Here is a 25509-nt window from a genome sequence, read left to right on the forward strand (position 1 = left end):
ACTGTCCTTTGTCCATCGATCAAAGAGGAACGCGTATCCTTGCTCCAGTATGCGACAAAGAACCGCCCCAAGTTGCCACTTCGGGGCAACAAAGTTCCAGAGACACGCGAACACGTCCATCGTCGACGTTATCGTTAAGGATTCTTCGAAAGAAAATCGTCCTCGCAATTATATTTCACAAGGGACGTGTCGATGGTCTCGCTGGGGTGAAAATAATGGGTGGAACGATGGGTGTCCTTTGTCGGGGAGCTCGTTTTATTTTCACGCCTGGATACTCCTTCGTGAGGACCTCGATAAGGACGAGCTTAATCTCGAAATATAGACTAAAACTCGGGGAATTGTTTAAAACTCCCACGTAATCGTCCATTTAACCCCTTTTCTGTTATAGTTTTGATGGGCTTTTAGATTGACGAATTTTTAATTTATTGTATACTCTGGACAGAAAAAAAATGACATTTGTTCTGACTCGTTGATTATGAAATTTATAGAAATGTGTAAATTGAGCCTCTCGAATTGCATTCCCATTTTCTTATAGTTTTGATGAATTTTTTAATTTCGAAATTTAAATTTATTGTATACTCTGACTAGAAAAAAAATAGCATTTCTTCCTAATCCATTGATGATGAAACTTAGAAAAATATAAATTGAGCCTCTTGAATTGATCGACACTCCCACATACTCCTCCATTTATGCTCCATCATTTTAAAATCCATTGTATACTCTGACTAGAAAAAAAATGACACTTCTTCCAAACCAAAAATTTCGAGAAATATTACACTTAATCCAGACCTAACACCACACGAACTTTAACTCTTAACTTATTGAGAAAATTTAAACTTATTCTATGTATACTCTGAACAGAAAAAAATGGAACTTCTCCCAACTCATCGATTCGAGTAATTTCGCCTGTAAGTCGCCAAAAGGAAATTTGAGGGAGGATCGTAGCGGTCAAAGGTCGCGTCAAATTTTCAATTCCGAGATTCTCAGACGTTACGTGTGCTTTTGCCGGGGAAGGTCTACTCGGAGGATTCGAGAAGCGATAAGGCGAATCTGGGTATGGAAATTCCAGCGAAATGCACTTTGGATGCAGAGAAACGCTATCGAGGGATCTCCTGGCGAATTTCCGCGCGAAGATTCGATGGAATATTGCAACCATATATTCCAGAAAAAATCGGTTTTAGTTAATCGAATTTCTTGCAATTTGTTTTTGGGGAACAAGAAATTTCGTAAACCAAATTCTGACGGAAACGTACGGTGGTATTTGCTGCTAGAACGCGAGTTTCCTCTTTGGCTATTCGAGAACAACTTCCCCAGCGTGCTCGTAGCAATACTCGATGGACCAAACTTTAGTTAACAACAATGGGACTTGTTGGGGGAACGATTTCTCTACGGTTCGCCGCTCCAATGCGAATTTATCTTCTGGTTTCGCACGAAAACAATTGCATTTACAGTCAGTGACCGTCGTTGTTCCAAAATTATTCTTTTTGTAATTAAATTAATCGTGGTCATTGGTAAATTTAACCAACACTAGATTTACATATCGATTTTATGGATTTTAGTATGTATTATTATTTGTTACCAATTTACGTTGAATTTTATGGATAATAAATGCTCGTAAATTTAGCGTTAAAAAGCAATGATTCCCATAATTAAATTGCTCATCGATCCCTCGTCGAACGCAGTGCTTGTTTCACAGTATAGTCGAGGGCATCGTTAATAATTTAGAGGCAGGAAATTGTAGAGTTTCCGTCAGCGTGAAGTATGTTGACTTTACGGTACAAGTAGACTGTGCAACTACTTCGCGAGTGCACTATGCAGTTACGTGCACGGTCTCTGCTACGCTGCAACGATAAAGGATTAAAAATTTACGAGATTACACACATTAGATTCGTGTTTCAACGTCGAAAGCAATTGTTGATACAACAGGTAATTACTTGACCATCTTCGTAAAAGAAACGCCCGAAAGTTCCCGCGGTCGCCGCTAGAGGGCCACTCGACCCTTTCTTTTCTCGCTAGCGCTCGAGTGACCATCTAGTTATAATGTGTTTAGGGTTTTCAAATGGATTATTAGGGCCTCCACAAGTTTAATATATGGCAATATAATTATTTAAAAATTTATGTAATTCTCCATTAGTTAATTATTTTTGAAATTCTTCAAAGTTGATTTCCATTTACCAATTTGGTAAAAATCAACATTAAGTAAAATAATTGAGTCCACTTAATTAGAAAGAAATATATGATTTTTCAATTTTTAAAAATTCGTGCAAAGATGGGACAAGATGGAGGTCACACTAACGTTTGTTGAAATGGTTTTGTTTCAGGATCGCGAGTTCGTGGAGATGGAGGTGCCCTACAACGGCGCCCCGAAGAGGCCCGGTTCGCCGTCGCCCCTGACCTCCCCCGCGCACAGCACTGCCTCGAGGGGCGGCCTGCTGCACGCCTGCTGCGGCCGCTGCTACCCCCAACGTTACCAGGTACGCGGTCGCCGTATTCTCGCCTCGACGACCTCCATAAGCGAGGGTGCACCCTCGTCTTCCTCCCACTCTCACCAATCGCAGCAGGCCGGGCAACCGTCCTATTCCGATTACCAGCCGGTTGACCCGGCCACCGTGCCGAACGTCGCGTTCAACGTGCCCGGCGACAATGATCGCCAACGTCGCCAGGGCACCAGCTCCTCCAGCCCCTACAACGAGACAAGGGTGTGAGACGGGCTCGGGTCAAGGATCAAACTATCATAAAACGAACCGATTTATTCGGTTATTAGCTCGACCCACCATCGAAATTATCGTCCCATCAAAACTACAGGGTATTCCCCCGCCTCTGTTTGAAAATTACATGGGGCAAATATGTAACTGGAGATTCTAGACGCCAAAACACGTCGAAAATCAAGAATAGTAATTTGTTGTTCGAGGCTTCGTTAAAAAGTTATTAACAATGGCACCTCTAGATAGGCAATTTGCGTCGAGGTGCAACTGTTCATAACTTTTTAACGAATCCTCGACCGTGGGAGAAATTTTTATGGGGGATTCTAGAGGCCAAAATAAGACGAAAATCAAGAGTAAAATTTCTCACCTTTTCGCTCGTTAAAAAGTTATTAACAGTTGTTCCTGTAGCTGTATGCACAGGCGCAATTGTAAGCGTCGATATCTCTTCAACGAAGCCTCAATTCAAAAATTACTATTCTTCATTTTCGATTTATTTTGGCTCCCAGAACCCCTCATTAAATTTTTATCCCATGTTGTCGATCGAAAATTCTCCACTAGACACTTGTTGCTGGAAGCAACAGGGTTATTTGAAAACCATTGGAAGCTGACCATCTATGGATCCAGAAGATCCCAACAGATTAACCAATCCTGCAGGATGTAATTCGGGTTTAAACACATCTTCCGTGGAAATTGAACTACGATATCGCTAATTTCGATCTTGGGTCTAATTAAGGAACCGTAGTTACGAAGCAATCTTTAAGATTCCCCGGACTATTTAATCTTATTGCTCTCGAGACTCGATTTAGGCGATTAAGCTTCGAGGAACGAAGCTTTCAATTTTCGATCTCTCGCGGCCTATCGGTTACTTTTATCGTTTTTTAAACGAGTTCTGGTGCTAGCGACGATATCGACGTCTTTTTCGGAGGCGTTTCTTTCGATGTAGACTAGGTTCCAAAGGTCTCAGAATCGAAATGTTGTTATTGTTGACGCATCCTCTGATAACATTCTCCCTATTTTATCTCTCTTGCATGCTCGGATAAGCAAATTTCCTCCGCGAGGAATGGAAACGAGGTTGTCTCTACGCGGAACGCGAGATCTCAGAAAAAGACTAGCAATTTTTAAAAAGTTGCAAAATCGTCCACGAAGTATTAATTATCATACAAGTGAAAAGAGAGATGCCTTTGCCTCCCATCGTCTGTTGTTGCTTTTCTCAAAAAACTTGCTATTCTTATTCGCGACGAGTTGTCCTGTGATACGTCGAGAGTTTCATATCAGTCTTTAGAAAAGAAGTTTGCAAAACCAATCGTAGGATTTAATCGTAGGATCTTAGGCTGTCGTTCTCTAATACGAAATTATGCTAGCTTTACTCTACCAAATTTTTGGCAAATTCTAAATAAATGTCGTAGCGAAAACGGCGCTGGATTTACTTCACCCCCCCTCGTCCTGGAAACGAGACTTTTGTTTCCATTCGTTCAGCACGCGACCATAATCACGGGAGCCAGGGTGGTCCAGCGCGCCCCTAATCGAAATTTCTAGGTCTCTCGGAGATCACGTAGATCGTCCTTAGATTACCTCTTTCGGTCCAGCGGCCTTTTCTTCGAGTTTTCCAGCTGTGGCTCTAATCGAATCGCGAACAAAACGAGCCGTGACTCGCGATCGTGCACTGAAAAACTTCTACGCGATTAAATCTGTGCAATCTCGATCTGAATCGTTGACACTGGACCTGTCAAATCAATCAAAATTACGCCATTGTAAAAAATTTGCTCGATTGAATTTAATAAATAAATAGATTGCTTCGGTGCAAGCGAATAGGCTATAATTGTCGGTGGTTTCGGTGCCGAAGGGACAGGAAATATTGGAGTTTTTTAAAAAAGTGACGCGAGAGAGTTTCTAGTATCGATAACTCGACGCGTATCGACTGCAGGCGAATATCGACTCCGCGTAAATCAGCCTCGGCCGTGGTCGGGGTCGACGTTAACGAGGGAAAATGAGAAGTGATAAATGGTCCGGTCGGCTGACAGATCGAGGACGAGATCCCATCGAAACCCCATTAAGTGTCGTCCCTCTTCTATCTCCTCGCTTCTGCGAACGCCATTTTTCAGTGGTCCTTGGTTTCCCTTCTACAGCCTCCCCCGTTATACGGACGCGTTAATCGTCGATTAACTCGAAAATTCACCCCCCCCTCGCTTTTGTCCCCTCAATCATTCTCCTAGATTAGCGTTGAAATTGAAACTCTCTGGACCACTAGCGTTAATTAGTTTGCGATTCCACCCCACGCGTTCTAAGAAGAACTCGTCTCCAGGCTCGAGCTTTCTTTTACGCCATCGTTCGTCCATTAATCGAGCTTCCAACTTCGAATTGTAATCGACGCGAGGGTGGTTTAAAGATACCTAGTGGTCCTGATACTTGCTTCGATATAGGCGAATCACATCAATACTTGCTTCGATATAGGCGAATCTCATCAATATTTGCTTCGATATAAGAGAATCACACAATTTTACGAGACTTTGATTTCTATGGAGTCAAATTCATTGCTACACCAAAGATAATTTTGACTTTATCGAAATTTCAGAATCATAGTTTGAACATACATAGCACAATGTTTGTGTGTGCAAAGAAAAATGTGAAGAAATTTGTTATTTTAAGTCTTTTGCAACAATAATTGTTTCATGTATGGGATTTCTCATCGAGAATTTTGCAGATATTACACTTAAAATGCAAAATTTCTCATATTTTCTTTAAAAAATCTCTCAAACCTATTGCTTGTATCGAAGCATGTATCAAATATCAGCGCCTCCAGGCCACTCGAGTCGTTCGTGACGTGACGCCAGTCCGTGCAAACGCGTTTCTCTCGGCAGCTTTAAATCAACGATAAGATTCATACGCTCAGCGAAGGAACACGAGCCTGCGAGTCGACGTGGCCATGTCACTTGCACAACGAATGTGTTCCTGCAGTCGTGTTCCTTCTCGTTCGTTGCCTGGACGGTCTGCTGGAAATTGCCCGAAACGTGCAGGGACAGGGCGATATATTTCCCCCCGAGCAGCGTTTGTTCGCGAGAATTTCGTGCGGCTCGATGACTCGATTAACTGGAATCGAATCAAATATATCTTCCCTAATCCGTTCGCGACGTTATTTCTCCTCCGGGTTTGATCGAGGGGAGTTTCGATGTTTGCACAAGGGCAAGATCAACGTTACGTCTAGATTCATATAATTCTCCCAAGACTTGTGTCTTGGACCAAGCAAAAGTAGACGATTTTTTAAATCTGCTCCAGAGTTTTTCGATCACGATTGCGAGCCACGCGTACGTTTCGTCGATCATATCGGATATTCCCGATCGTCGTCTTCCATCGGAGAACCAATCGTCCCCCCGCCTAGGTCAGCCCCCACCCCCCACACCCACGTCTTCCATTTTTTAGATTTAAAGCTCTTCGAAAACCCGCGGATCCGATCCTTGAAGCCCGAGCTCGTGCCCGTCTTTCTCTCGTCCGATCGCACAAATCAATCGACGAATTCCACGCTAGAGAAGTTCTCGCGTCGAGCCCCCCGAATAATCGACGAAAAACAATGGCGGAGAGAAGAGAGAAATGTCCAGTTCGCGTTTCTATCGATCGTCGATAAAACAGTCTCTCGTCGGTAAGGACGATCGTTCGTCGATAAAACAGTCTCTCGTCGGTAAGGACGATCGTTCGTCGATAAAACAGTCTCTCGTCGGTAAGAACGATCGTTCGTCGGTAAAACAGTCGCTCGAGGTCCCCAAGGGGGGGAATCTGGGACCCGAGACCGATCGATGGCGCGAGCTTTCGGCCCTAAAACTAGCTTTAAGGACACCCTACTTCGTAGATAGGCTCAACCGAATCTTCGAAGCGTTTACAGGATACATCGTGCGAGCGAAACCGACGAAACGCGGCGCATAAGAACCCGGTTAATCGATTATTCGATCGCTCGTGGATCGACCTTCGCGTCCATATTCCTTGCAGGCTTGCATCAAACCCACGTTTACTAATTAACCGACACACTCTATGACTCTTTGTCAAAAAAAATTGTCTTGCTCCCTAAAAATTCCTCCTTAAAAAATCCAAAACAATTCGTTGACGCAAGCCAGCTCCCAGGAATACAGATATCTCGATGTTTTCCAAAAAACAAAGTTTTGTAGATCGAGGGACTCTCGTTCTCGCGAGCGTCGACGAGCCTTCGACGATTAAGGGTTGGTTGACGTTTTGACTTGCTCTCGATCCCTTTATTCGACGTATCCAACGGACCATTCAGCTATTTTCTCGGCGAACCCTTAATCGAGGACAATTTCAGGTTCGAAGGTGCGCGTTTCTCAACACATTCCAGCGATCTGTTATTCTGCGAACGCTAATTCACTTTCGCAAAAATATCGAAGATCACGACGATTGTCCAAACGAAATAAAGAATATGAGATTTTTTAACCGATCGCGTCTTTTCGATCTTCGGAATCTCCTTGCATTTCGATCGAAATCGAGAAAGCAACTCGCCCGCCCCAGAAAATAAAGCAAAATTCAGACTCTCGCGGTGGACGCCACGCGGAAACGAGTTCGCCGGAGTTAGAAACCGCAGTTCGTTGGATATTCATACATACGTGTGTACAGTCATCCTTGCACCGGTTATCGACTAGAAAATTGTACAGCAACGCGCCACCTTGACCTTAGGGACATCCACCAGGTACATAAACGTACGCTTGTGTGTGTGTACGTCCGTAAACGTTACGCGACACTCGTCGAGTTTCGCCTCAAAATGTCCCTGAAAACCGAAATCCAGAGTCCACCGATTTTTCTTGCTCCAAAGACGCCCAGACAATTCAGTTTTAGTGTAGATTCGACCTCCAAGAGAAACAAACGTTTCTCGATATCCCCGAGCGTGGAACAATTTTCCCCCATTTTCCTCTCGGCGAATTTCGAGCCAGGAACTCTGGAATCTCGAGGGTCCACAGCTCTAACGACTTCCCCGCGACGATCTTGACGCGAGAAACGCCAAGACGAATTTTTACGACCTCAAGTGGCTCCACCCCCTCAAAAACAACGTAATTCGCGTGAATTGTTAAAAAAATCGGCCCTTTTCGAGCGATAAACATTTTATTAGCGAGTTACGCGCGTATCGAGCAACGCGGTATTATATTTCGTAACGTAGTTCGAGGCAACGCGCGGCAATTAAATTATCGGAAGCTGTCTCTCGCGGCTCGACCAGACGTTAAATCGCCAATGCAAACAATTAGAAGCGTTTAAAGTCGAGTGAGAAACGCCTCCGTCGTTGTTTCCTGCGTTTCTGATCCGCGCGAAAGTCAAACAAACCCCGGGGAACTCGATTTACAGCGTTTCGAAATCCCCGATGAAATCAGCGGCCGTTACGGTTCCTTCGATTCTTTCGCTTTGTTTAGACTCGCGGCGCGTTTCTTTCGTCGGCCCGTTGTAATTTTAACGTCCACGAGGCGTCCGGAGCCGCGAGCGCACGGGAAACTCGATCCTCGTCGACGTTAACTGTCCCCCTGTAATGCGTATTATAATATAACACGAGTTGCTTTCATGAATGATGCATAGCCGAAGGAACACCGGGACCCTGTAGTGGAGCATCCACTTCAGATCAGCCAGGCAAGAGAAAATTGAATCTTAAGTGCCACCCCCTCCCCCCAGTCTGAAAAGCTCGATTCACTTGCCGTCGGCCCCCCACAGTAACGAGCACCATCTTTTTTCGACACCCGATACCCCTTCGAAGGACCCCCCCACCCCTCACGTGTCTCTTGTTACCGAAAATCGTGCTCCCAGACCCAAGAAAATTCAATTCGATGCTCCCAGTAAAAGTGGAGCGGTCCAAAACAAAGAAAAATTGACAATTCGAGTTGTTCGATATTTGTTTCCCACCCTGTATACTTAGACCGCTCGACTTTTACTTTTGAGCGCCCATCTCACGTTTGAAATTGGTATATGTACATACAATACGCGTGTATACGTCCAGGGTGTTCGGTCTAAGACGAAAATCAAGAAAACTAACGTGTCGATTTAAAAAATATTTTAATGATAGATTCTAGAGCCCAAAATACGTCGAAAATGAAGAATAGTAATTTGTCGATTGAGGCTTCCTTTAAGAGTTATCAACACTTGAGTCTGTGGTTAGCGTGCAGGTTGCCTATCCACAGGCGCAATTGTAGGCGTCGATAACTCTTCCAACGGAGCCTCGATCAACGAATTCCTGTCCCTCATTTTCGTCCTATTTTAACACCCTGCATATGCACCACGATATACAAAGTATAAACTAGTGGAAGACGAGATGTCGCCACCTGCAAGTCACTTCCCCCCGAGCGTCGACATCTCGTCTTGTACGCAACGCGTGGGGATCCTGTGCTATCCGTGCGTGTGTTTTATCGCGTCTATCGCGAGCGTTTATCAGTTTTCGAGCACCAGCGATAATTAATCGTTCGTCGAAAGAAACACGCGTTTGAAATTCGAGCGATCTCCTCCCGCGCCTCCTTTTACATTAATCATCGGGTTTAGGTGCGACGAAGAAGATCGATCGCGAATTAATCGGTAACAGCCTGTCGGGTCCGCGTCGATTACGGCCAGCGGGATGATTAATCGATCCGGGGGTGGGTTGAACACGCGGTGAAATTCCGGGGGAGTCCCGAAAACCTTTCGTAATTATTTTCTGGTCGAACGGTAGGCCGTAATTATCGCGTGTACGCGTCAGCGGCAACGTCGTGAAATTAATTACCGGTTCAACAGGTAAGTTTGCCGACGAATCCGGGGGGCTGTAAACGTCGCTGCTGGACAGGCTGTCGTTTGTCAATTTTTACGACCGACTATATCGCGTTGTTGATCGCTTGTCAAACCCGGCGATACACACAAAGACGTTACATCTTTCGTACGGTCTAGATCTCGTATTAAATTCTTCCCACAATACTTTGCTAAATGTCACGCGTACATGTAAATATGTCTTGTACATTTTGTAACATAAACACTGTCGGCACCTGTTGTGTGTGTGGCTCGTCCCGTAGAAACAGTTCTCGCCCGTTTAAGGTAAGGCCTAAAACAACAACCGTCAAACGTACTGTTTTATTTGTCTGTCTATTTTTTCTATATCGTTCTCCCCTCAGAAAGCCTGCTCTAGCTCGGATTTAGTTTTTTTCCTTGCCTCTTGGGAAATGTGTTTTCTTGGCACTGTAAAAACCTTTCTCTTACACTCCTGTGCTACCAACGCATATACGTATACGATTTACTTCTAATTTTTTTTTTTTCTCTGGATCGTTTGAATGCAAAAACCTCTTCACGATTTTCAGACACGACTCGCGCTCGACGGGGGATTCGTTCGATATTCCCAATTACTTTTACCTTTCAGCGACGTTAAAATGTCCCGGAGGGACGAGGACCGTTTTTAATTGCTCCTCGTCCACGTAAATCTACTAACCCCCCTCTCCTCGATCCCTGTTTCTCTCGATAACACTTGCTTTTCAGTGGCCCTCACGACTCGAGTGCCGCTGAAATCACGGGGGATTAATTAAACCGGAAGATACGGTTGTGAAATTGCTGGGAAAACATTCTTCTACCCCACCCTCTTCCCCCCCTTATGAGGCTCACTCATTTTAATGAATATACTTTTTTCCACAGCGAAATATTGTCGACCGTGTTACTACTCTGTAAACATTGTGTCGTGTGTGTGTACTGTCGAAGAATTCCACATGTGCAGAACAGATGATCCAAAGCTACTTACCCGGGAAATCTACACTAATCGCGAAAATTATCCTCTTTTGCTTTTCGTTGTTCTAAATTTCTAATTCGTATTGTCTTAAGCGGCCCGGCGATATTAGATATCAGTAATAATCTCAGGTTTTGATTAGAATCCTCCTCTTCTCTTTTTGCTTTTTCGGTACAGTTTCCCCCCTTCCCCGAGCCTAATTATTCTAAATTTCTAATGCATGTGTCCTAAGGCGATATTATATATCAGTAATATTCATATTTTAATTGAATATATCCTCTCTTTTCGCTTTTCCCCACTTATAAGTGTTTTTTTTCCCCTTCTGGACTAATTATTATACCGTATTATAATTATTCTAAATTTCTAATTCGATTGTTTTAAGTGCCCCACGATATTATAGATCGATAATATTCAGATTTTGATTAGAAAAAACCGATATGAAGTTTTTTCTGAGTCCCGGGGAATCGAACCTGGGACCCCAAGATTGGGAGTCGAGCGTCCTAGCCACAGAGCCACGGAGGACTCTAACGTAACCCTTTCACTGACCATACTTTTTTTCTTAGCTCTCATACCGTATCACAAAGTAATCTACACCAAAAATTTAGATTTAGAAGCCTTTTTAAGACGCGGGCCGCTCAAAACACGCGATCAAAATTATCGCCCTTCCCCGAAATATTATTTAGAGCGTGAACTACCGATCGTGAATTAATTAAATTTAATTAAACGCCCGACTCCGCCGTGCTCCCGGAAGTTGGGTAAACGCGCGAAAATTCACGGGGAATCGGTCCTCGTTCAAACACACAGAATGATCGATGTGTCGAAATTGCTGACCAAGTTACACACGAGTCTAGACAGTCGCTTATAGAGAATTACAAAACAACAGGAAACACGACGAACTGTTGGACGTTTTTTCTTCTCGATTTCCCTCATCGTAATCGTGTTCAGGATTCCATATACAGGGTGTTCCATAAGTAAAAATAAGACTAAAATATTACATAATAAAAAATCCATAAATTCCTTGCTAAGAAGCCATGACAAAAATATCAATTTTTATTTACCAAAATTTTGTTTAAAAAAAAATATTTTTAATGTAAAATTACGTGGATAAACATTTCTTTAGAAGAGTTTAGTTTTTATTATTTGTTTTGGGGTGCTGAAGTATATTCTTTCTTCGATGATAAATTTTTATTTTTATACAATTTTAAACTATTGCAAAAATTTATTTTATTTTATTTTCTTATTTTCCTGAATCTCAACCTAGTTTCACAGTTATAATTTCGTAAGAAATTATTTAGGAATTTTTTGTTATATATCACTTTAGTTTCATTTTTACTTGTGGAACACACTGTACATAGATCTCTATAAGTAATCGAAACGGTTGCAGTCAAGCTCTGTGACAAAAATTTGAAAATTTCAGGGCGATTTAGAAGTTGTTTATCGTGATTAGAATTTAGTAAAATAGTTTGTACGGGGTTCTGCATGCGTTAGTGGGAGTTTCGAGTATCGCGGCCCTCTGTAGGATCCACGTAGGATTAATCGACGAGACGAGAGGTCGAGAAGTAGAGAAACACGTGATATCTGACGACGAGATCAGAATAATGGTAGATTGTAATTGACGTAGGCCCAATGTAGAACAGAATTAGGGTAGGTGAGCCTAGGGTGCAACAATGTAGTGTGTGCTTGTGGTGTGGATTTCAGCAGGCGTACAGTCAGTACATCCCAGCGACAAGAGCCCAAGTATCGGGCGCCCGAGGGGGGCAGACTGGGGCTGCGATGGACGGGCCTTACCTCGTCGAGGCCTCGTTCTGAGCGGCCTGAGTTTCTTGACAGTAGTGTAAAAGCACGCTAAAGCCCACCGATCGACACACAGAAAACAAACTAAACCGGATCAGAGTCAAATAACACGAACGGCAAAGCGAAATTGAAATTACGGATCGCAATTGAGCGATAACACGGTGTTTTCGAGTCAAGAACCGAGATAGAGAGATCGAATAGAGACCTCCGTGAGGATCGCTGAGAGAAGAACACGGACGAATGGAATATCTTAAGCGTAAAATAATTAGTGTCGAGAGTGGTGAGAAAACAGACAAAATTATGACACAAGACACACACAGTGAGAAATTTCCATAATTGTAAATCCAATGAAATTCTTCTATTTCCTCATTTCCGTGCCAACCCGTACGACGACCGAACCTGATCGCCTTGGAAACTCCTGGGCCCCCGCGATGGCGTCGTCATCGTCCCACACGTCGTCGTCGTCCCGGACGTCGTCCATCGTCCATCGTCCGTCTGGCCATCCACGAAAATTAAACGTCCTCTCTGTTCATTCGAACGAACACGAATAACGCAACAACGACGAAAAAAAACAAAAAAAAAAAATGTACGAACGAATTCGTAACGGATTTGGTAACAAACCCCGGATTGGATCTCTCTGTCGCGCGTCCTCGCTTTTTCTTTTCCTCTCTTTCACGTTGGGGGATCTCGTGGACGTTTAAATTACGAAAAAAAACAAAAAAAAAAAAAAAAAAATAATACACGGTGTATTTGTGTATATACACACGACACGATATAATGAGAATCCGATGATGGCGAATATACTATATGTACGTGCACACAACCCCGGAATAAATCGACGAAAATTTAACGAATAACAACAAAACGATTGTCCATCGAGTATCGTCCGCTATTGTAGAGCTTGTCTTATCAGCTTACTTCGAACGACAACAAGGATAGAGTGGTGCTCGTGTATGGGGATCGTATACAAGTGCGGACAAAGGTAAAGAAAACCGTGTTTACCTGGAAATCATTTTGGATACGATGATATATTATTATTGTACATTATATATACTATGTTGTAACGTTTCATTGTCTATCGGGTGCACGCGCGCCATGACACGCGCTGCCATCTCGCGTGTAATGCGTGTACTAGATGTATTGCATGGAGAACGAGACATCGAACGTTGGGAAATTTTTGTTGGGACGGTACTAGTGTTAGAATCTAGAATCGTGGACGAGGTATATGAGTAGAACTTACAATCTGGCTGCCATAATGACCTGAAAATTAGGAGTGGCGCCCTCTAGGCTGCAGACATTTATCAGGGAAATTTAAAAATGTCGAATCGTTCTAGAAAAATTATTTTTGGCTGCGGGGGTCATTTATAGTCATTTTTGGTGATTAGGCATACCCCCAAAATCCTAACCAGTTTCGAGAAAAAAATTCAATAAGTGGATAGATTTTTCGGCGAAATTAAAAAATTTCGAATCGTTCTAGAAAAATTATTTTTGGCTGCGGGGGTCATTGATAGTCATTTTTGGTGAGTAGGCATACCCCCGAATTCCTGACCAGTTTCGAGAAAAAAATTCAATAAGTGGATAGATTTTTGGGCGAAATTAAAAAATTTCAAATCGTTCTAGAAAAATTATTTTTGGCTGCAGGGGGCATTGATAGTCATTTTTGGTGATTAGGCATATCCCCGAAATCCTATTCAGTTTCGAGAAAAAAATTCTTTACCGGAATATCTGACCATACCGTTGATTTATTCCCCTGAAAGTTCAAGTGTATCTTTAAAACGTCATAACTTCTGAACGGATTGGTGGATTTTGATTTTTAAAAATGCAAACAACGTGTATTTTAGTGAAGAATATGTAGGAATTCCAAAAATGATCAAAAACTTGATCTTTGACGTCGTAAAATGAGGGAGAGCCCATAAAAATGGTCCAATATTCAAACAGCCATAACTTCTACAATAGTGAATATATTTCAATGAAATTTTTCTCTGAAGTAGAGCTCATAGGCACCTACGAAAAAGTAAGAAACAACTTTTCTGTAGGGCATCAAACAAAATTACTAAAAATGAAAAACGAATTTCTAAGAAAAATCGACAGGGGGTAGGTGCCTAAATTTTCCAGCGAAAAAAAAAATTTCAAATCATTCTGGAAAAATTATTTTCCTGCCCGGGGGTCAATCACAAGCATTTTTGATGAATAGACATACCTTCGAAATCCTAACCAGTTTCGAGAAAAAAATTCAATAAGTGGATCAATTTTTCGACAAAATTAAAAAATTTCAAATCATTCTAAAAAAATTATTTTTGGCTGCGGGGGTCATTGATAGTCATTTTTGGTGAGTAGGCATACCCCCGAATTCCTGACCAGTTTCGAGAAAAAAATTCAATAAGTGGATCAATTTTTCGACAAAATTAAAAAATTTCAAATCATTCTAAAAAAATTATTTTTAGTTAGTGGGGTCAATTATAATCATTTTTGGTCAATACATATACCCCAAAAATCCTACGCATTTCCAAGAAAAAAATTCGAGAAGGTGGACATATTTTTCGTCGAAATTGAAAAATTTCAAATCGTTCTGAAAAAATTATTTTTAGGTTCAAGGGTCATTTGCAATCATTTTTTATAGATACACATACTCCCGAATTCTTACGTACTTTCGAGAAAAAAAATTCTTTACCAAAAATAAGGTCATATCTAATGATTTTATATTTCCAATGAATACATTGGATGCAAGGTTTGCTCGTATACCTCGTCAGTGCTAGCATCAGGGGATTTTCAAGTTATTAAAAATATAGTACGCGGGGGCGGTCGAACGATTCCACGTATAGCTAAAGGCTACTTGTGCAATAATTTAGTTGAGTGACGAGTACCTAGTTACTACTAAACGGTTCTGCCTATAGTTAGACAAACAACTAGTATTTAACAATGTTATAAAAAATATTAATCAATTTTCATCAAAGAAAATTATTTAATTAACAAATACAAAATTGCAAAAATAAAATTTTAAATAGTTCCAAAAAGAGCAAAGGAGCATTACACGCGAATATGGCGCGTATCATCGCCCGCTTGTACAGTGTTCCACATTGTTTATAAGATGTGTACCTCATAAGATACTTGTGTGACCATTTGGAAGAATACGAGCTTTTCTTGTCCTTCGACGGAAGGACCAGGACGAAGGACACACACGGGTTCCCCCCAAAAAATGCATCCCTCTGGTGGTCGAGAACATATCGTGTCGCGTGGCTGATCCCTGGATTGGCTTCTGGGTGTACGCTTATCCCGAGAAACACTGCCCCTTGTTGCTTCTATACGCTTTCCCTTGATTACCCCCCATTTTGATTTCGTTTCTGGCAACCGTTCGTCTCTCAGGTTACACTCGATCGCCCACTTTTTTTTATCGGGGATTCCCCTTCGTCGTTCTTCCTTTTACTTTCCTTTCGCGGTCGTCTAAAAAAAAACACGTGAAATCCACCCCCTTTGGCATGTTGCCTACTCCCTGGAACCCCTGTTCGTTGCGGCTGAATCTTGATCTGGCTTCTCAATTATGCATTCTCGCGCTTCTTCGCTTCCCTCGACCCTCGATCCGACTTCCACCCTGTTTTTTTTACTTTAAACGAGCTTTTTATCGAGCGACGTTGCACCTAGGAGAATTAAAACACAGAGAACCTCGAGAGACTGGGAGAGAGATTAGGAAGTAGGAAGCGTTCAGCAAGGGAAAAGGAAATCAACGAATCAGGGTAAACTCACCCCCCACGGGAAGTTTGCGGTACTTGCAAATCACGTTTACGGCGCTTTTTACTGCCTCGACGGTTTTCCAGATCCCCCGTCTCGTTCCGTAAGCTTCCGAGGACGAAAGAACGAAGAAACGACTGGGATAAAGGGTCACAGATTGTAAATTTCGAGGTTAGACTCGGTTAACACTTTACCGACCGGTGGTTGTCTTTGATAACGATATTTACTTTACCGATCGTTGACCATCGTCGGTAAAACAGTCGATTAACAGGTTAGCGGTCGGTAAGTATCGTCGGTAAAGTAGATTATCGGTCGGTAAGGGGTTGAATTTTCTTGCAAGGCGCGTTGCTATAGCGATCTTATCCGGTTTGATTAATGCAGTAGGTCGTGAAAGACCGGTAGATGGGATTCGAAATTTGCGTCGCTCCTCTCCAGCTCTTATCCCCGGCACCCATAGTCCCAGGTAATGCGTTTTCCTTGTACCGCGTTAATACGACGCGAGACGTGAGTCGGTTCGCGCGATTCAGGACAGCTCTAGCCGAGGAAACGGTCCCAGAAATGGACTCCTGCTGCGAGAAAAATGATCGCCTGAAGGATCGATCCTCGGGAAGTGAGTACAATAAGACACGTACGATTTTTATTTCCACCGCGTCATCACTTTCGTTTCAAATGGTTTTATATTTAAACAGCTCGAAATTGTGATGTACAAAATTGTTAGGGGTTAGTGTATCTTGTAAATAATTTTTTAAGCGACGTGTACTTTAATTTGGTACACAAAAATTTGCAAATATCGTTAGCAAATGCCTTCTTTGCACTCACTTGCCCCCGGATGTGCACGGTACCGCACGCTCGCGAGTCAAGATAAAGCAGAATCTGCATTACCGACGGGGATACGAAAGAACGAGGATCGAAGTCGACGATTTCGCCGCTCGAATTCGACCTTCGCGACAGGAAGAGCGACACCAGGCCGATGTCAGCGTCGTGGACGGTGCCGAAAAGGATTAACGACGTCGAGAAGACTCGCACGAATAAGAGAGACAGAGAGGTAGAACCGCATTGCGGTTCACAGACGCCCAACTCTCGACCATTTTCTATATTTTATTTGCATATTTAAGTGGAGTCTCGATATCCTCGACGATTAATTTTTTTCTGAAGCTTATCGACGATGGGTCTTTATTGACCCGGGGGGAGTCACCATTCACGATTTACAATCGTTTTAGATTTTTTTAACGCGATTGCACGTAAGTAGACCTGGGGACAAACAACGTGACAAATTCGTCGCGAAATGGAAGAGTACGAGCGACGGGGCACTCATTTTGCAAAATTAGTGTTTCGAGACGATCATACTTCGTACTGCACCTGGCATGCTTTTGTTATCGATCGATCCAACCCTCTCACCACTTTGTAAATTCTATTTTTTTTTGTTCCTCGCTGTTGCGTATCGCTGTTCTCCTTTTTTCTTACTCGTCACTGTTGGCTCTGTTGCACCGTTGTCTGCTTTTCCGATTTACTCGTCGTTTTTCACGTTTCTCGCTGTTCTACGCATGAATTTCCGTTTCTCTTTGTATTTTTATCGTCTCTGCACGTTGGCCCGCGCGCCTCTTTTCGTTCTCCCCCCCACCCTTCCTCTCGTCTCTCTTCGATCTCAGTTTCGCGATTCTCGACGACGATCTCGAATCGAAGGAAACTCCGTGTTTTAGTTTTTTTTTCAAAATCTCGATATCGTTGCATCTCATTTTCATTTTCCATTTCGACTAACGTTCGTTAGCTTCTTCTCACTTTTCGTTACGATTTTGGAAATTCCAAAAAAAAAAAAAATTTTGGAAATTTCGCTCGAGGAGCTTCGATGGTAAAAGAAGAAACGCGAAACAGAGAGAAATGAAACGAGAAAGAGAAGGGGGAGGGAGAGTGAGGAGGCGTAGAAAGTAGAGTAAAACTCGACTTACGATTATTTTTGTTGAGATTAGAAAATTGTAGAAACAGAAGAGAGAGAGAGAGAGAGAGAGAGAGAGAGAGAGAGAGAGAGAGAGAGAGAGAGAGAGAGAGAGAGAGAGAGAGAGAGAGAGTGAAAGTCGAGAGAATGAGAGGAATGAGAGTATATGAGGCTCCAAATAAGGATTGTTTGGAGGGATTCTTGGAGAAAAAGAGAGAGAGGCAACGATATGTCGAAAGACCCGGACGAAGAGTCTGAATTGAAACATATCCGAAATGCGAATTGTTCCAGGATCTAAAGAAGCGCGGTTCCCACACCTGTGATATGCAGGCCCTACAGCCACTTCCGGTTCCAACCACCACCGCCAACACCGCGTCTGCAATGACTACTTCCGGTGGGCAGCCACCGCTTCCGGTATCGGAGACCGCTTGAGTCGATCGACGAGACCGATCACGATCACCGTGTCCCGCTATTACGAAAACAATATCGCCTCTGACAAAACGACCACCGTCCTCTTCTACTCGATGAAAGATGAAAATAACGATGGCCGACCGGCCGGGAGAACGGTGAGCCTTGTATTCACGATCTTTTATTTGACACGACCTCTGTAAAACGCTTCCACCAGCCACGAAGCGATCTGGGGGTTCCCCCAAAAAATACAACCCGAAACTCTTGCCTTTCCACCGGAATTTCGAACCTAAACTCGAAGCACGTTGTCAAAAAAATTAATTTAATATCGTTTAAAATTTTTGTGCACGCAATTTTTGTTTAATTTGATCCTGGGACTTCCGTCGGTTCACGTTTCCCCTGCCATTAACGTCTCATAACCTTTGCATTGTTTACAGCCACTGTGGGACTGTGGGAGTCACCAGAAGTAGCCTCGAATTATTATTTCGATGGAGAATCGTCCTTTCCGGTCTTTAGTTGGCGAAAGAAACACTCAGAGAATTTTTAATAATCATTGGAAACCAAGATTTCTGTAGATATGCACGATTGCGTGCAGTTTCAGTTCGTATTTGTGCGCCAAGATGCTACTAGCGCACCTGGTGGCCACTATTGGTACTAACGCGTGTGAGGTGAAAAAGTGCACGCGTTGGACACTGATTACGTCATTGTGTGCTGCCACTCACGTTGGCTGGAGACCCCGTCCAATAGTAATCGACGTCACGAGGGCGCCACTAGCGCTCAAGTTGGCTACTATTGGCCACTGTCGTGACACGTCATAGTCTCTGGCCAATGGGTGCAGTGGTAGACGATGACGTACCACGACGTTGACCAATGGGGAACCAGAGTGAGAGATGGTGAATGCATCGTTCTTCTCAGTTTCTTTCGCCAACCTTGTTAAATGCAACGCTTCAGTCCCCCCCTTTTTTGCATGAGACTCGAGGCTTCGCTTTTAAAATTGATTTTGCGCCCGGTCTGTTCGAGTTTCCGCGTCCCCGGGCATAATTTATCGTGGCGTTGTCCTCTTAAATCCACGTCAGCACTCCGCCCGTTGACGTTGATCAAGCTTTATCGCCCCCAGCGAGGAGCTACCCGTAGACACAGGCTTTTCTTTCGCTCCCCCCAAGACGCATCGTCCGGGGGTTTGCTTTCGGGGAAAAACGTACTCGATGGTTGAGACTGTGAACTAGCAATCGAAGATATTCAAAATGATCGAAATTAAGAACAGAGACGAAGGGAGTTAGTCGGAGTCCGATCGATTTCGGGACGATGGCTTCGCCACGCCACTGTCGGTCAACATTAGCGTAGCCTTCGGTCACTGTGTATTCGTGAAACGCCACAAAGCTGGTTGTTCCAGCCGGACCATTTCGAAGATGAAACCCTGGCCACGTTTATTCAGGGATCAAAACAGCAAGCTGAACGTTGACTCGACTCGGACAACGCCGCACCGACCGCATACGCCACTGTACAAATTGAACGTTCGCGCCTCGACTCCGCAACAGCGTTTGCTTCGTAGCCTGGACCACGAATTCTAGTCCTTTAAACGAACGTTTATCCACGTAACATTCGTTTCTACATAATTAAATTAGAGATAACATTGCCAGGGCACTCGAAAGATAGAGACCTTGCAGTTAACCGAGTCGTCTAAAATGGATGAGGTAGTATATCCGAGAGGTAGACTTCGTGCAGTTAACCGGGTTTCTTAAGATGGGCGAGGTAGATCGAAAGATAGAGAACCTTGCAGTTAACCGGGTCTCTTAAAATGACCGAGGTTTACGATGCCTGGTTCCGGGGGGGATCGGTTTGCTGGGATTTCGTTAGAGTCTCTCTGGTTTTGGGGAGTCGAAACTCCGATATTTCGCGGAAGGAAACGAGGAGCGCCTCTTCGGCTCGGGATATATCCTCCCCCGCACTCGACTTCTCATTTAATCGCGTTTACAGTGTAATTCGGCTGGCCGATAAGCTCCCGAGAGGGGGGCGGGGGGGAACCGTACGCGGCAGTGATTTGACCCCGTTTCCGGCTACGAAGCGGATGAATCGGCCAATCATCGATCGTCGAAGCGCGTTATTCGGGAATATCGGCGCGAGAGGGTTCGGAGCGGTTGAAGAGCGACGAAAGGAGCTCTGATCCCCCGGAAACGAGGTCGAAGGCAAATTTGCACAGGGTGAAACACACCCCCACCCCCCTTTCTGCCCCCCTTTGCGGGGTCTCTTCTCTCTCTGGGGGCAATTTCTAGCCCTTTTGTTGTCAATGGTCCATGGTGTTTTGTTCTGGGAGACTTCCAGAAGACTCTCTCAGGAAGTGTGGCGGCCATTTTAATTTAATTGGTGGGGAAAGTTCGAAATTGGGGTTATGTAAGTCTATTATCGTTGAAGTCGGTAATATGGGGTTTTGATATATGGCGGTGTCGGTAAGGTAGACCCCTAGCTCTACCTTATCGATGGTCCAGTCGAGCACTTGTGAGAAAGTCAAGAGCGTGGCCCTCTGGTGGCCAGTGTGTCCAAACTATCTTGCAATAATAGCAACTTTTAACGGTATATTTACTAACTAAATACCCATGCAAACAAACTTTTGATCAAATCAACTATTTTTGGACATTTGTGGACACTACATTGGAGTAGAAAGAAAATACAAAGTTTTCTCACAAAATAAATTTAATTCTCAAGAGTTTGAGAGCTACGAATTCGAGGCTGGTTATCGATGAGGGTCAAGAGCGTTGTTTCGATCAGTCTTTTCTTTCCCCCAAAGAGGACAGAGCTCTTTTCGTCTCCTCGAGTTGTTCCTCGCCCCCGACAAGCGACACTTTCTTCAAGCCTCTGACCGACTTTCCACGAGATCTCACCCGAAACGATCGACAACACGGATCGTTAATTTTCCACCGAACGATCGTCTCTAGCGACCGTAACAGCGGAACGAAAGCTGCGTCACGGGCTGTATTTTTAGAGGCGACGGTCGCTGGAAAATTACGACAACCGGAAGTACGGGTTTCGAGGCTGTTGCAACCGCTGTTGCGGAGGACAATGTTACATGGCGTACGTGTATTGATTTACGAGTGCGTGCGCTGCAACGTTTCGATTCTTGGCAAACGTTTTCGAATTTACTCGCAGAAAAAATACACAAGTTCGCAGAAACCACCTACGAAGACAGTTGTTTGCTGGTTCTTATTTTGCAAACGCAATTTTCCATGCAATTCTGATTTAATATTTCGAAATTTATTAAATTAATTTTTTTTACAATCTAACGAAAGATTATGGTCAGTCTCAACCATCGATTTCTTCTCGAAAGGTCATCGATTCCGGCAAACGAAAGCCCCCAGAAAGTCGCTTTTAATTTCAGCGAAGAAACAGGAAGACGATGTCGACGACGCATTCTCCTGGAGAACGGAAGTTGCTGGTCCTCCGACGACGTAGCGACGAGAAGAGGCACCCAGGAGCTTCGTGTCCCCGCGTTTTCCAAGGACGATCGCCCATTGACTCACCAAAAGCGACCATCGGGAACCAAAAAACAAAAATTAATTATTCTCCGGACAATTGATATTTCTTTTCCCCCGCCCCAACGTCGAAATTTTCACGTGAAAACTACGCCGCTACAAGAAAACGAGAATTGAATCTGCTCCGTCGGTAACGTCGTCCGAAGTTTCTCTCAGTCGGTAACATCGTCGAAGTTTCTCTCAGTCGGTAACGTCGTCGAAGTTTCTCTCAGTCGGTGTGGCTCGAAATGGCGGGCATCGAAAGACGAAACTGAAACAATCGCGAAGTTAAACGTCCCTCGTAGTTTTGTGAAACGATCCGTACGGGTCTTTCCTGGTTTGTGAGTCTCCTAAACTCGGTTAGGTTTTGATCGTAATTTATTAAGGTTAGGGTGAAGATCACAAGTGGGGGAACGTGTAACCAAGAGAAAATATTGTGGAAGGTGGTCGAGAGTCGTATCTCTGTGGAATCGATTGTTCGAGGGTCCCTATGGACTGGCAGAGCGAAAAAGGATACCTCGAAAAAAACGTTTCGAGATGGGAAGATCGATAAAACCGGTGTTCCCCGAATGAAACGCGATACGCGTTGTCGGAGCGTCAGACAGGGACCCAGGGTACCCCTTGGTACTTTAAAAATAAAGTAAGATGATGCCCTCGTTCTTTCAAAACTCTACGGAGAGTGTCCTATTTTCTTTCGTTTTTTGTTCCTCTAGGTGGTAAACTTATCGATCCCACCGTCGCGCGACGATTTAAATCGGCGGGTCGATCGTCGATCGCTCCTCTACGTACTCGATTTAATTTCTTTAATCGTAAGGAATAATGAAACTTGTATACGTAATTTTTGGGTAAGAAATAATTACCAGTACGATGTGCAATTTTTAATTTTACACGTACGAATAAGTTTTATATTTTTCATTTAGTCCCCCCACCCCCCCTCTCCAATTTATCCTTTAATTATTTTCATTTTAGCAGTGTCTTGCTCTCTACGTGAATGAATATTTTTTTTTATTACAGTGGAGCCTTGTTATTTTGGCGAAATTATTTTTTTGTTATAGCAATGCCTTGCTATATTTGTGAAATTTTTTTTTTATTATAGCAATGAATTGCTACCTTCGTGAATTTTTTTTGTTATAGCAATGCCTTGCTACCTTTGTGAAATTATTTTTTTATTATAGCAATGCGTTGCTACCCTTGTGAAATTATTTTTTTATTATAGCAATGCCTTACTACCTTCGTGAATTTTTTTTGTTATCGCAATGCCTTGCTACCTTTGTGAAACAATTTTTTTATTATAGCAATGCCTTGCTACCTTTGTGAAATAATTTTTTTATTATAGCAATGTCCTTTCTACCTCCGCCAAATTATTTTTTTTTCCACCTTCGATGAGATTAAGATGTCCCCACGAGATGTGGTGGGGGTTTACCGAAGAGAATCGATGGGATCCACAATCGACCCGCGCTCGCCTCGAGGGTCGACGCGATTTTTAGAATTTCGAGTACAGAAAAGTCCCTCTAGAGAGGCACGAAAGCTACGATTTTTAATTTTAACGACGAACGTTCGGCGTCGTCGAATCCTCGCTGTAAATAATCGTAAAAAAAAATAAAAAAATGGAAAAGAAGAAACCCGGTCCGAGTCGTGACTCGTGTCGGGCTGTAATTGACTTTGTAATTAATTGTAATTCGATCGACACGAGCGAAGATGAACAAAAAAAAAGAAAAAGGATATATTATATTATAATTGAAAATAAATTGAGACAACTGTATACATATATACATAGATGTATATTTGATATGTATATATGCATATGTTTAAAAAAAGGTAACAGAGATGTATTATACGAGTAAACGTACACACACACACACACACACACATATATACATACATACATATACACACACACACATGTTCGCGATTACGTTTTTTGGAGAGTTCCGAGTAAGCTCAGGATGTGAGCCACGTGGAGAAGGACACACACACGTATCACAGAAAAAATACACACACACACGTCCACACTTGCAGCACCCACATCGCGTCGCGCAATAAAATAAATTCTAAATCGATTATTTCAAACTAGAATGCGTGCCTGAGTGCGTGGGAGACTTATTCCTTCGAAGCACCGAGCTGCTCCCTTCTCAAACACACGCGATAGCTGTTCAAAAATTTTTCAAACTCCTTTTCCACCAGTTCTAACATTTTTAAAACGAGTCTCCCCCTCCACTTTTATATTTAAATTACGATTGGAAATATTAAATTTATTTTTTTTTTTTTGAATGCTACAAACGACATTGTAAAAGTTATTTTGCAATTTATAGTTAATATTTCCAGTTTTTAAATCATTATAATTTCCTCTAGAAATTTTGTTTTTCCCCCAACAATGCTATCTAGGGATATTTTTTTTTTTTTTTTGAATGCTACAAATGACATTGTAAAAGTTATTTTGCAATTTATTGTTAATATTTCCAGTTTTAAAATACTTATAAATTTCTCTAGAAACTTGTTTTTCCCCGAACATTGCTATATAGGGATATTTTTTTTTATTTCGAAGCTTGTAAAATAACATGACGACCATAAATGACCATCGATAATTACAACAAAATATTGACAGGGGTTTTCGATGTTCAAAAAAAAATTCCAAAATGTTTTTCGATGGAATATCTGTCAATGAACGATTCGCAATGTTTGGGAGACGCGGCTCGGTGCATCGACAGCGAGAGAAAAAAGACGTAAACTTGAATATAAGTAAAAGTAAAGAGAAGATTATTATATTATATGATCGTAGAGATAATTGAGAATAATGCGTCGGATCCTTTGTCGTCCAAAAGAGCTGCAGTTGTGTCGCGCAGATAACAAACTTAACCGGATGAACGGCCAAGGCCCGTGAAAAAAAGCAAGATGGCGTCGAAAAGGGATCGCGAACGATGGCCTCGAGCGTTTAACCGCGACTGAAATAACAATTTTTCTCTTTGAAATTGTTCCCTCGTTCCACTCAAAAACAGAGAAAAAACGATGTTTTTTTCCGAGTTCGTCGATCGAGAAAAATGATCGCCGATTTAAGCGCTCGACGCCATCGTCGTCGATCCACGGAGAGTATATCATCGAGAGTATCGAAATAAAGGCAAAAGATGAGCAAGTCCGAAATTAAACTAACGCGTTCACTGTCCGTGCCCCGTATATGGGTCACGTCGCTGTGCTATTGGATAGGCTGCCGAGAAACCGGACAGTGAACGCGTTAAAGCTAATCTCTGGTTGTTTGGCGAGCACTTTTAGCTTCCGGGGGAGGATGTTCGCGAGCCATTTCCGGGTCTTCAGTCTCGAACTTCTCGAGTCCTCGTTCGTGCGATCTCGATCCCCCTGGATCCCCCAAAAAAATCGTATTGTTTCTCGAGACAATATGTTCGATCTCGAGCATTCGCCGAGCAAGCAGTCTCGAAATGCAGCAGGGGGGAACGTGAGTGCGGAATAAAACTGCTCGACACCCTTTGTCCTCCGCGGGAACAAAGGCAGCCTCGTCGAAGGTGAAAAGAAACCGCGAAAGAAGGGTTTGTCTGCGTGTATGTCGCGGGCGTAGCGCGACAGGATCGAAGGGATCGCGGGCGAATCGAGAACGGACGACCATGGGGAGCGAAGAACACGATAACGAGTCTTTCAATTCACTACCGTACTGCCAATTTTTCTCGAAACGACGCGTAATAATTTTAGTAACGGGTTAAGGCGACGCGCGAGCAAAGA

At 43.2% G+C, this 25509-nt stretch overlaps 1 protein-coding gene across 3 annotated transcripts in view; it reads left to right on the plus strand.

Annotated features, from left to right (window-relative positions):
• The window catches only part of LOC122399728 (potassium voltage-gated channel protein Shal), an 85513-nt gene extending 62753 nt beyond the window's left edge, over positions 1–22760 (plus strand). The window contains exons 4-8 of one of the 3 annotated variants that reach the window (XM_043400627.1): positions 2322–2474; positions 13106–13189; positions 18158–18432; positions 21648–22420; positions 22494–22760. In XM_043400627.1, the coding sequence (XP_043256562.1) occupies positions 2322–2474; positions 13106–13189; positions 18158–18298 (378 nt within the window). In that variant the 3' untranslated portion in view covers positions 18299–18432; positions 21648–22420; positions 22494–22760. Of the gene's footprint in view, positions 1–2321; positions 2475–12111; positions 12500–13105; positions 13190–18157; positions 18433–21647 lie in introns of those variants that run through there. The other 2 variants (XM_043400628.1, XM_043400632.1) reach the window with 2 other exon arrangements.
• Positions 22761–25509: the final 2749 nt, after the last annotated feature.

The sequence above is a fragment of the Colletes gigas genome, unplaced genomic scaffold, assembly GCF_013123115.1.
Source record: "Colletes gigas isolate AHSC1104 unplaced genomic scaffold, ASM1312311v1 Colletes_gigas_Sc00015, whole genome shotgun sequence".
Taxonomy (NCBI): Eukaryota; Metazoa; Arthropoda; class Insecta; order Hymenoptera; family Colletidae; genus Colletes; species Colletes gigas.